General features: G+C 32.0%; 2 protein-coding genes across 2 annotated transcripts in view; both read left to right on the plus strand.

Moving 5' to 3' along the window:
• The first annotated feature begins 1206 nt into the window (after positions 1-1206).
• LOC111629433 (GRIP and coiled-coil domain-containing protein PFC0235w-like) lies at positions 1207-5996 on the plus strand. Its single transcript, XM_023373334.1, has 7 exons — positions 1207-1641; positions 1713-1904; positions 2909-3070; positions 4221-4508; positions 4576-4911; positions 5532-5759; positions 5834-5996. The coding sequence occupies exons 1-7, from the start codon at positions 1414-1416 to the stop codon at positions 5963-5965; spliced, it is 1566 nt and encodes a 521-aa protein (XP_023229102.1). The 5' UTR covers positions 1207-1413; the 3' UTR covers positions 5966-5996.
• A 3096-nt stretch (positions 5997-9092) lies between these two features.
• Positions 9093-12714, plus strand: part of LOC111629412 (germ cell-less protein-like 1) — a 33251-nt gene continuing 29629 nt past the window's right edge. Inside the window, exon 1 of the mRNA XM_023373311.1 lies at positions 9093-9191. Within this exon, the coding sequence (XP_023229079.1) occupies positions 9175-9191 (17 nt within the window). The 5' untranslated portion in view covers positions 9093-9174. The remainder of the gene's footprint in view (positions 9192-12714) is intronic.

Raw genomic sequence — 12714 nt, forward strand, 5'->3', positions numbered from 1 at the left:
ATTCCAACTCTTTTAATCTTTGAAAAATGATCGTGTCATTCATGGATTCATCCAAAAGTCTATCAGTTTCTTTCAACTTGTTTGTTAATTCTAATCCTTGATTATAAAGTTTTAATTGATTATTCTTTAACTGATCGATCTCACTTTTAAGACGATCGCTAATCATATTTTCTTCGAAAATTTCATCATTTTTTGACATTTCTCTTAATCTTTTAGTCGCCATATCTTCGATAACGTTTTACTTGTGAACAATTAACAATTGTTAAATCAGTAATAATTGTTTTGGATTGTTAAAAAGTCTTTAGTCATGAATTAAGTAGAATCTATATTTAATATTAATTGAAAGGTTTTCAGCTTTTACGACGTCTGTTATATGTCAACATATAATTTTGACCACATCTCAGTTAAAAAAAAAATAATCATTTTAAATAATTTATGTCCATGAACAAGTACGCTAATCCTCGCATATAAAAATTTTCTTAAAGTATGATATAATTGAAAATGCTTGTTCTTTTCCAGCAAAAACTAATCTTCTTGTGTACTTTGTTTACAACACTCTCTTGTAATTAACACAGGAAATACAGAAAGAGTGCGTTCTTTTATTCCTCTGCGTAACTATGCGCCAGCGGCATTCGCTTAAAAATTCTTGCGTGATGCATTCCTCTATTTCGACCGGAGTGCCCTTTGTCGGACGGCTAAAACGGCCACATGTAATAGTAGTTTAAGGTGGAAAACAACACGGCGTCCTCCGTGGCTCCGATGGTTTCGTTTCGGGATCCATTATGTGGTTGTATGAATGAAAATTTTGAAGTTGTAAAAGCGCGAATTAGTGCACGCGGCCATGTAAGAATTTTCTTCGAATTTTTTTCGAATGAAAGCCGGCATTCTAACTTTTTTTAATGCTCCGTCGGCGAGATAATCTATTTTATGGTTAAATTTTAAAATTTGGTCCCTTCTTTTGTTGGTAAAAACGCATATTTTAAAAATCATAGATCTCTCCATTACGACACTATTTATAGTACGGGCGCCGCCATTTTTTTTCTTTTACCGTTGTTCCTAAATGCCTGCAAACAGCAGAGCACTCCCGTAGTAGCGGAACGCAGAGCCATCGCCATTAACGATTAACTTATCAACTATTCTCTCTAACTGAGTAGAAGTGTATCTGGAAGAAGAAATGGTAGAATATAGAACATTTCTCTTAAATTATATTACAAGTATAGAATGCGATCAGTATTCAATGATCACTCGGTCACCAGTGTGCTCATTAAGTTAGGTCTAAATTTGCTAATGTTTTATGTTAATGCCCTCTTGCGTTAGGGATTGCTTTGGATAATCTTTAGTGTGTAATCAGAATTTACTAGAACTTAATTTATAAAATAAAATATTTAAACGTTAAAGGATCAAGAAGATGAAATGAAAATTCTAAAAGAACAAATTAATAATCAAAATAAAGAAGTGTACGTAATTGAGAAGAATATATCTTACTTGGAACATAAAAAAGAAGTGAAAGATAAATGGAACGAAATGAAACAATCTGTTATGTCGAAAAAATCCAAAGAAATTGCATCATTGAAAAAAGTATGCTTTGAGTTTCAAAACAGCATAGAAGATTTGAGAAAACAGAATATAAATTTAGACAAAGCAAGTATTTCGTTCAAATACGTAAATTTCGATTGCAATTTTAATTTTAATAATTTATATTGTTCTTATAGGAAATAAAAAAAGCCAAAGTAGGAAAAGAAAACGAAACGAGCTATTTAAAAATTAGTCAAAATAAAGAAGAAGCGCTTCAAAACAGTTTAAAACGAGAAAGATTACAAAAGGATACTTTTCAAAAACAATTGAAGAAATCAGAAATAAATACAATCGCGTTCAATAGAGAATATATGATACTGTTAAATGCGGTATAATTATAGTTACAATTAATTAATACTACTGTATACCTTGTATTTTATTTTTAACTTTCCACTCTGTAGGCACTAAAGGGGCCTTTTACCATTGTGATTTTGGTCGGGTCTACTACGAAAGCGACCGTTCGTCACGGAAATATCGGGCCGATATTTACGTGACGAACCACCCATGGAAATTCCTTGGGTACCCAGAATAGCATAGTATTTGACGACCATCCGGTCGTCAAATACTATGCTATTTTGAACTCTTTCCGTTCAACGGGACCTTTTTTAAGCAATGCTGTTATGGGTACGATACGACGGGTTACAATGGGGCGGCCGAATTGTGAGGAACGGGGTCCGATATATCAGGAGAGACCATCTTTAAAAATTCCTGGAGATTTCCTGAAAAATGTTTTGGGATGGAGCTATCCTGGTCCCCAGGGACGATCTACATAGGAACTAATAGGGATTTAGCCCTGGGCCCCAGGTGTCAAGGCCTCACAAAACTTGAATTATTATCATAAATTTTTAATACTTTTTTTTATTAACAATTAGCACTTATTGTATAGTAAAAATAGTTAATGTTAATAATATAATAATAATAATAATTTATAGTATTATTTGTATTAAAAAATGGGGACCCATTGGACTTCAATAAAGCCCTAGGCCCCAAAAAAACTTAGATCCGCCTCTGCTGGTCTCCCATAGAAATATGCAGTCAAATACTATAAATGCTTATTTAAGACACTGTAGTCATAATACTTTCAATGTTATACTTATAATATTTACTACGCTATACTTACATGAATTTAGCCAACCCTACAAGGAAGAGGCTGGATTCGATCTCGGGTACCCAGAATCATAATCGTAAGCCAGTAGGCTTAAGCCTTAATGGCTTCGTCCATCCAGCGTCATTCATCAATACACTTATTACACTTATTTGCTACATTTATAATACAATTACTTAAAACGCACTAGTTATATAATTATACTTACTAAATTTTATTATTTTAAAGTTACAAAATGCCAAAAATGAAGCGGCAAGTATATCAAATAAATTGAAAAATAGTAAAAATGTCAAAGAATTGAAAAGACATCATTTTATGAAGTTACAAGAACAACAGATTAAAGTTTCTCAATCCCGGGATGCAATTATGGCAAATTCTCAAGACAATCGAGTAAGAATACATTTGTTTTTTACTTATTTTTTATTTTTAAATTCTCATTCAATGTGGATATTTGATTCATGTACGTCTAAGTACGTCTAATGAAATTCCACAAAAGTCCATCTTTTCTGAAATTGTTTTTCGGATGATTCCGAAAACTGACGAATTTGGAAAGAGATCCCTCACTAAGATTAATTAATATTTGTATTCCATGGATTTCGAGATTCATAAAATTCGACGAGGAGACTCAAAAGTATCTCCTCATTGAATTCCAGCATAGATTCCTTTGGATCGAAATGTGAATATACATCTTTCACAACGGGATTGGACGATCTGCCGAGGGTGGTAGTTCCCGGAAGGAGTTTCTATGGGATGCTGTTTCCTATTCAGGTGTTAGACACGTGAAGAAAACTGGAAATAACCACGACAACTACCAGTGTTTAGTGGTTTTATCCACTCGTCCCTTGAAGGTCCTCTCTCACTAAGGAAACGTATTCTTTTCCACCGATAAAAGATTCCTCATTAAGAAGAAACATTTATGTCTTCTCTTAGTGAGGAATATTTGCTCGAAAATAATCCGGATTTTCCCGAATTTGGAATCATTCTTCACTCTCAATCGTGTATTTTCGATCAAGGCTATCGAAAGATTAACCGTGTCTCTTTTGCTTTTTAGCGGATCTTTTTATCCTTTTGTTTTTTAAATAAATGAAATACATAGAATGTTTATTAATAAAAAGCAGTTTTAAATATTTTATTTTCTGTTAATTAATAAAAATAACGTTAATTTTATAGGAGTAGGAATCATTACGGGGCCTCTAACATTTCTTCGAATCTAGGGAAAAATTTCAGCTTTCCTCCTCTCGATTGCCATGTTTTCAAGTTTATTGAAATATATGGCTGCTTACAATTAAGCCATGCCATAAACCCATAGGAAATAATACTTCGCTTTAACGAATCACTTATGCAATTTATGCATGACTCTAACATTTATTACGTAATTAACATGAACAACATACTGAAATATGCTATCCTCTCTTTCCGCGCTCCAGAAATCGCCGTTAGTTGGTTAATAAGATACTTTACCACCATCCTGTATTAATGCAGCATTATATTTTAATTGTAATTAAAATTTTTAAAGGAATTATTGATTATTATATTTCAGGTGACAATGCATCATTTACAAGATAAGATACAGTCAGCGATAAAGAAAAGAAACTCGTTGAAGAATCAGCTGGCCATTTACACGAACGAAAAAAATAGAAGAAGATTGTTATACGACAAACAACGCAATGAAATGAGCAAAAAAACGAAAGAATTAGAGATGAGAACTAAACAAAAAGAAGAATTAAACAAGAAATTTGAATTATTGTTACATGACATAAATGATCTTCAAAGAAAAGTCAGAGATAAAGATAAAGAAATATCTTTAGTGAAGAAGAGTCTTACCCAGGTAAGTCTTTTTGTTTTTAAATATATTTTAAATCACATTAAATTATTTAAATTTAAAAATTTTCCAGGAAAGTGAAACAACGGAAAAACTGATAACTAAATTATCACGCTTGGAAAACTTACTGCTAAAGTTAAAAGACCAAGAGAGTGAAGAATGTAAAGTTTTAGAATATACCAAAAGAGAAATATATAAAGCCAAGGAAGATGTTACTTGGTTAAGATTAGAACTGGAACAGGCTTCTTCTGGAGTCGAAGTTTTACATGTAAATAAAGAATCCGAGAAAGAACTCATAAGGCACTTAAAAGATGATTATATCACGATGGAAGAGGGACGATCATGTTTGGATTCATTAGAAGATAATATTATTAATCCTAAAAATACAGATCAATGGAAGATAATTCGGGTATTTTTTGTTATTAAATGTTTGTAGAAATCAAACCTGTAACCATGGATTCCCCTGTACGTTCGTTGTCTGACAAAGACCACACCAATATACTAGAACAATAATCTTTACTAGACTTATGGTACAGTACAGTACATGCATTTGGAAGCTTAATCCCATTCCACTAAAAGGAATCTTCCTACTCCTCGGTTCTTCGTCTACCAAAAAAAGCAGAAGTTTCTTTCTCTACCTTGTTACTTCCTTCTCCTTTTGTGTGAATTTCTATGAATTTATTAGTTTGTCCATGTAACAAGTTTTGGATTTTATCACCCCAACATCTCGTTTCACTCTACCCGTGTCTCCTCTGCTCTACCCCCTCTGCAACTGCCTTTTCATGGCTCTGCATATGGAACACATTGACGTGCTTGACTGCACGGGAAATGCCCTATCTTCAATCTCCGCATTATTCGTCTTTTTTTTATCTGCATCGGCCATAAGCTGGTTAACTACTCAACAATCAATAACTAGAGCTTACTTTTTCACAACACAAGTTTAATATAAATGAATATTCCTACAAGAAATTTCAAATTTTCTTCACATAATAAAGAATCTTTTAATTATTTTGAAATTCTTTACCATAGGAAATAAATGAACGTAAACATGAATTGGAAGAAGTAAATAAACGTCTTTTAGAATATACACACCAGATACAAATGAAAAAAATGGCGCAAAATTTTAAAATGTTTGAAAATGAAATAATTCAAGACGAAGTTTACCTTTTGCTAACGGGAAGAGAGAAAAACCTGGATATATTTAGAAATTTTAATGAAACCTATCGTTTAATTACAATGAAAACAAATCAATTAAATGTTTGTAATTTTAATTATCATTATTTTTATATCTAAATGTAATTAAATATCTAAAAATATTTATTTCTACTAAGGGGTTATTGACCGAAAAGAATATGATCTACACTTTATTGCACAACGAAATCAAAGTTAAAGCTGAATTATTAAATAAAATAGAAGTTTTAAAAAATGAATATTTTAACAGTAAAAGTAAAGTAAAATTTTGAAGCGATTGTTGTAACGTTATTTGAATTTATATGACGAATAAACAAAGTTAACAAATATTATTAAATCGATAGTCCTGTCGTTGATTGGTCGGGCCTTCGACTTTCTTTAACACAGGAAATACAGCAAGAGTGCGTTCTTTTATTCCTCCGCGTAACTCTGCGCCAGCGGCATTCGTTTAAAAATTCTTGCGTGATGCGTTCCTATATTTCGACCGGAGTGCCCTTCGTCGGACGGCAAAAACGGCCACATGTAATAGTAGTTCAAGGTGGAAAACAATATGGCGTCCTCCGTGGCTTTGATAGTTTCGTTTCGGGATCCATTATGTGGTTGTATGAATGAAAATTTTGAAGTTGTAAAAGCGCGAATTAGTGCACGCGGTTATGTAAGTGTCTTCGAATTTTTTTCGATGCTTCATCGGAGAGATAATCTATTTTATGGTTAAATTTTACAATTGGGACCCTTCTTTTGTTCATAAAAACGCATATTTCAAGATCATAGATCTCTCCATTAAGACACTATTTATAGTACGGGCGACGCCATTTTTTTCTTTCACCGTCGTTCCTAAATGCCTACAAACAGCAGCGCACTCCCGTAGTAGCGGAGCGCAGAGCGACCGCCATTAACGAACGCATTCGAAGTTGATCATCTGTGGTCGGATNTTCAAACAGCCGTAGTCCGTAAAATATGATTCCTACAAAATTGATTCATAAAGAACGGAACGTATCTACCGTCTTATAGGGGGATCTACTGTATATATATAACCAGAAGTTCTGTTATTAAAATAATTTCCAACATTTGGAACAATAACTTAACTATAAAATGCCAATAAATATGATACAAAAATTAGTTAATTGTAAATACAGTACTAATTATTTTTTCCGGAAAGTCAACTTATGCAAATTAAGTAAGCACTATAGTGTCAAAAATTAAAATTATTTAAAACATCTCTCATTTATTTGTTATAGAATTAAACACGAAAATAATATTTATTTTTACACAAAAACAAGACGACTAATTTTATTTTTGCTGTTAAAAGAATTAATTTAAAAAAAAATAAAAAAACGAANGCACTATAGTGTCAAAAATTAAAATTATTTAAAACATCTCTCATTTATTTGTTATAGAATTAAACACGAAAATAATATTTATTTTTACACAAAAACAAGACGACTAATTTTATTTTTGCTGTTACAATAAATATTATACAAAAATTAATTAATTGTAAATACTAATTATCTTTTCCGGAAAGTCAACTTATGCAAATTAAGTAAGCACTCTAGTGTCAAAAATTAAAAATATTTAAAACATCTCGAACAAACGAAAATAATATTTACTTTTACACAAAAACAAGACGACAAATTTTATTTTTGCTGTTAAAAGAATTAATTTAAAAAAAAAAATAAAAAGACGAAAAGATTTCCCTATATACATCACGTGACAAAGTTAGGGAAGAAGTTGTTTCATCCCTAACTTTGATCTAAAACGATCGGATTAATTAATTNTTTTATAGCCAAAATTGGTTAAGATTTGCCTAATAGTCCTTTCTACAAAGTTTTGAACACCTCTTTACCTACAATAACACTATACATATAAAATTCTTTTCGCCTTTTGGGTGCTGAGAGGGCTTTTTTTAGGAATGGCCCGACTTATTCGGATGGATCCCACCTCGATGAATTTCTTGAGCTTTGCGAATCTTTCAGAGGTGTAAGCAACCATCCTAACCAATTGACTATCAGGCTATTACCCTGTTTATTAACGATTAGCTGTTACCCGCGACTTCGCCCGCGCAGATTTTGCAAGCAAACCCCATTTATATTTGGTATTTAAACAACTGTGAGGCCCTGGAAATAGCCCCTCCCCCTAAAAAAAGGAAAGATATGTAAAAATTTGTTATGTTAAATCGTCAGGAAAGCAAATTATAAGTGTCGAAATGGCGACACCGGACTTTGACGTCGACGCTCATAAAGAATAACGGGAAAAACAAAATTTTAGATATAAAAGAAGAAAATCTAAAATATTAAAAGTTAAGACGCAGTTTAGAAAGCAAAACGAAACTAGATAAAAAAAATGACTAGATGAGCAAAGGTGTCATAGTCAACAATTAAACGCGATCAGATTCGAAAAGATGGTGTCGGATAAACCATCTCCAGCCGACCTTTCACGCGAACTTTACGAAGCTCCATTTACACCTGGAGACAGGTGGATGACCAATTGGAAAACAGTGATGTAAGATCTATCCAATTAGTAAGAAGCCGATCGCAAAAACCCTATAAAAATGCAAAATTCAAAGAAAACGGGACTTCCACTAAGACTTCCACCAAGACTTCTGTTGTGTTCGTATATCTCCGCTTATTTTTGTACCTCTGTTCTTCTTTTTGTGCACCGACTTTAGAGACTTTGAACTTTTTTCTCTCAACACTGTCAAAAGGGGCCCCTACGACGCTGGACCAGATTGCCGCCGAAATTACCGACGACGCAAGACCGGTACCGACGTCGAAGTTTTCCTATAACACAGGACTTTGTCAACGAAAGACTTTATGTAAGCATTATCGTCCGGAATAAACGGTTTACCTTTGTAAACACTTGTCTTTGCTGCCTTTAAAAACCGCCACCCACAAACGCTAAGAACTGCCTTAGACCATCCCGACGGTAGGGAATAAAAATCTCCCCTCAATCGGCGTTCTTACACAATCACAGTCATTGTTATATAACACCTACCGCCGAGAATGATGAGAATTGCCGAGAATCAAACGAACTGTTTTCAATTTGATCAATTTTCTGGAACGTTTACAATCGTTCTATAATCGAACCAATATGCAATAACAAATTCGAATTTAAAACGGTTCGAACATTTGGTTAAAAAATCGAAATATATAAAAATATTTATAACAATGTCATTAATATTTTTCGAAATGTCATATGGAATTTTTAAAGTAAAGTTTTGAGAAATTATAATTTATTTTCCCAATAAATATCAAATCCTTCTACGGTAACAAAAATTGTTAACAATAGACAAAATATTGTTTCACGTAACAAAATATTTGCGATTATTGCGGACAAGTGTATTGTTAACCTAATTTATAAGCTTTTGAACGAAGTAAAATGTAAGACGTTTTAAAAATATNTGCCATATTATGGGCAAATTTATAGGAAAAGAAAAGTGGACGATTGCGAAAAATGCTCCGATTCGGAAGACAACGACGATTTTATGCGTACTCCGAAAAGGTGACGTACCTTAATTTAGGCCTAGCAAAATGACGTAACTGTCAAGCAGGCATTTAAATAATCTTTGCGTGTGTTGATAAACAAACTTCTCTTATGAGTCGAGTGGCCTTGAATCGATAAATTCAGCTAAAAATACGCTCCGAAAGCGGGAAAACTTCCCTGATACGTTATCGGATGTTTTAATAGATTTGTTTGACTTTAAATTTAAGTTATTGATGATTAATAGAAACTACTTATATGGATACAAACAAATGTTCTAAGAATAATTGCCTAAAGGAATTCAAAATGGTTCCATCTATGGATAAAGAGTACTTTTTTTGGATCCAGTAATAATTTTGAATTGGAATTGATGTATAAGTTGATTTTGTGATTTGCAATAAAGTCCATTCCAGTATTTGCTGTGAAAAATATTTAATTAATGAAGTTTACACAGTTGTAGCTGCTTTATAATAATATTAATTAGCTAAATTACTTTAAATTAGAACAATGCCTATGTAGTTTGCGTGATGAGAGATTTCCCTGGTCAATACTAACTGTTTTTTTTTTTAGGGGAGATAAGGTGACCCTATGGTTAGTATACATGCTGATGATGAAAAATCCAGCAACCTCCAGACCTGAGGAGTGCTGGATTTTTTTATAGTTACGTATGCTGTATGTATTTAACAGAAAATGAATGCTGTATAGTCATTTAAAGAAAGAAAATTAATCATTAAATGAAAAGCAAATGAAATTTTAATGTTCATTAACTAAATAAAAGAGTTTTACAGAATTTTAGTTAGGCACCTCCAGAAAACTGGTGCGCCGATGTGGTAAATTTGAAAATGCTCTTCGAAATCCGTACTGGAAATCGGAAGGAACTAGAGTTTTGAATGTTGACCTGTACTCTATCAAAACTTTTCTCTACTGATTTTTTTAGCTCATTTTGGGGTTTGGTTAAACTTGCTTGGAACTTGAACCTCAAATCCCAAGACTGAAAAATACGCGTGACTGACTATTAAATCCACAGATTGCTTTTTTAGTCCTTTCTTACTTTCCCAATCATCACTGAAGCTAAAGAAGATTTGTATTTGTTTACAGAAATGATCTTTTCCAGGAAAAATCATGTGTTATAAGTGATAAAATTTGCATAGCATAAGTACTTGTGTGTGTATCAAAATTACCACAGAAGTATCTCTTCTTGTAACACCATTTATAAAATAGGCACATTTAGTATTGGCCGAGTGCAAACTACTATACAGTATTAAATAAACTGTCAAACAATAAATTCTACTTGAATAGTTAGATTCAAAAATTCTTGTGTGAAATACAATTCAAATTTAAAATTTAGAAAATGAAACGTGATAATTTGAACTGCTTTATTGTATTAGTAATTTTTAAAAATTTTTCCAGTTTTTTTTTTTCAGTTAATTTGTTTTCACTCTCACAAATATGGTAATGAGGAAAGAAAACTGTGTCGTAAGTTCATGTTGAGTTTTACTACAATTTCCATACTTGTGATGTTTTTGTCCTCCTTTTTCACTTCTGGTTTCTGCTTGATTACATAAATGGAAAGGGCATCCACCTAGAAGGTTATATAGTGGATTAATAATTGTGTCAGTTGTTTCTCATTATTATTGATTATTTATTTTTATGGCAGTATTAGCTATGACATCTTATTAGTCATAGTATATGATTTTTCTGATGTTTAAATTATTTTGTTACTGCTCAGTATAAAATTTCTTTATCATAATAAATTGAATGCATAAAATAAAATGAAATAGCTTCTGTTGTTGTTAATTTTCAGTTTTGTATCTTTGTTGTTTGTTTCTTGAAATGTGTAATGGCTTTTAGAATATAGTTTAAAAATTAATATTAAAATAATCAATAGGATGACTATCACGCCAAAATATTGTATAATAAAATAAAGACACTGAGTTCAGCGTTACATGCATACGTTTTTTTATCGCAAGCACTTTCGATAATAGTTATATTTTATGCATTCTATTCTACATCGGATTATTTCTGTTTAATTTTTTGGTAAATCTCTGTATTTGCCTGAGGACGACAACTATAAGTTCGTCAAAAGTGCTTGTGATAAAAAACATATGCATGTAATGCTGAACTCAGTGTCTTTATTTTATTATATAATATTAAAAGAATTCAAAATTTAAATAACTATAAAATTGTAATGTATATTTATTCAAGTGAATGATGTTATACTATTTATATACAGTATATCTGTACATATCACAATAGAGATTTTGGGTAAAATTTCAGCTCTGAATGAGACAGTTGGGACCTTATTAAAGCTGTAGACCCTGCCCAAAGGAGTAAAAAATGTCAAAGGAACTAATGGTCTACATGTGACTGTTCACAAGATAAGAGCTACCCATAAATTGTTTTCATTTTTCTTGAAATTTTTACTCCCCCTCTCTGTGCCAGTTTGTCTAAGTTTCCGTAATCCCATCCCTCCCTTTCAATATGGACGTCATTTATGGACAGCCTCATATAGCCCTTGAAATCAGTCTATAAACATGCAATAGGCTTAATGGAGCAGGCATTTCAACTTCAATTGCACTCTGGAAGTAGTCAGTGCAGTGGTGTTTTGTGTTTTATGAGCTTTTAGCTGCCTCAGCAAAGTGAAAAATAATTGCATTTTAGCATGATTCTAGATGTTATTTACTTCTAAATTTTACTTTATTTTTGAGTGTTTTCAAAATTCCTGATAGGCTGTTCAGTTCCTTTGCTATTTTTACTCTAGTGGGCAAAGTCTACAGCTCAGATAAGATCTTGTCTGCTTCATTCAGAGCTGCATGTGTATCTGTTTTGCTGTTATATAGAATAATTAAATATTATATGGATGTGATATTTAATAGCAACAAAATGAACTTCAATATAGAGTTATAGATCAGTAAATTGAATTTAAAAAATGATACATGTTTTAAATGTTGATTCACAGTATGAGTAATGCTAGTTCAGCCATATCTGGTAATGTGATCTGGCAATCACATTACCAGAATAAAACTACAGTTTGGAATGTGACACTTGTAATTATTTTATTTAAAATCAAGTGGAAAATTTGCTTTTAGTTACTTAATACATTGTTAAAATTATTAATGAAATCATTATACAAACAGAATAAAATTAGTGTAAAATTTATTTTATTGGCAACTCTTGAATAAATACAATGATGACACTAGTACAAATGAAGCAGTTGAGACCTTATTAGATCTGTAGACTATGCTCACAAGAGTAAAAAAGTTAAAGGAACCAAGTGTCTACATTTAACCTTTTGAGAAATAGGCAGATTTTGGGGATGCTATGTCTGGAATTTTGAAGATCCTCAAAAATGGATACAATTTATAAATGAAAAAAAATTGAAACTATTTTTCAAAATGATGCTAAAAAACCAACTGTTTTCCACTTTACTAGAGATTGCTAAAAGCTCATAAAATGTGAGAAAAACTATTTCATCAACTACTTTCAGGATACAATCATGTTTAACAAGCATCCACTCAACTGATTTTGGGAGGCTGTCTCACAA

Source organism: Centruroides sculpturatus, unplaced genomic scaffold (genome assembly GCF_000671375.1).
Source record: "Centruroides sculpturatus isolate CEXI.00-Female unplaced genomic scaffold, Cexi_2.0 scaffold581, whole genome shotgun sequence".
NCBI lineage: Eukaryota > Metazoa > Arthropoda > Arachnida > Scorpiones > Buthidae > Centruroides > Centruroides sculpturatus.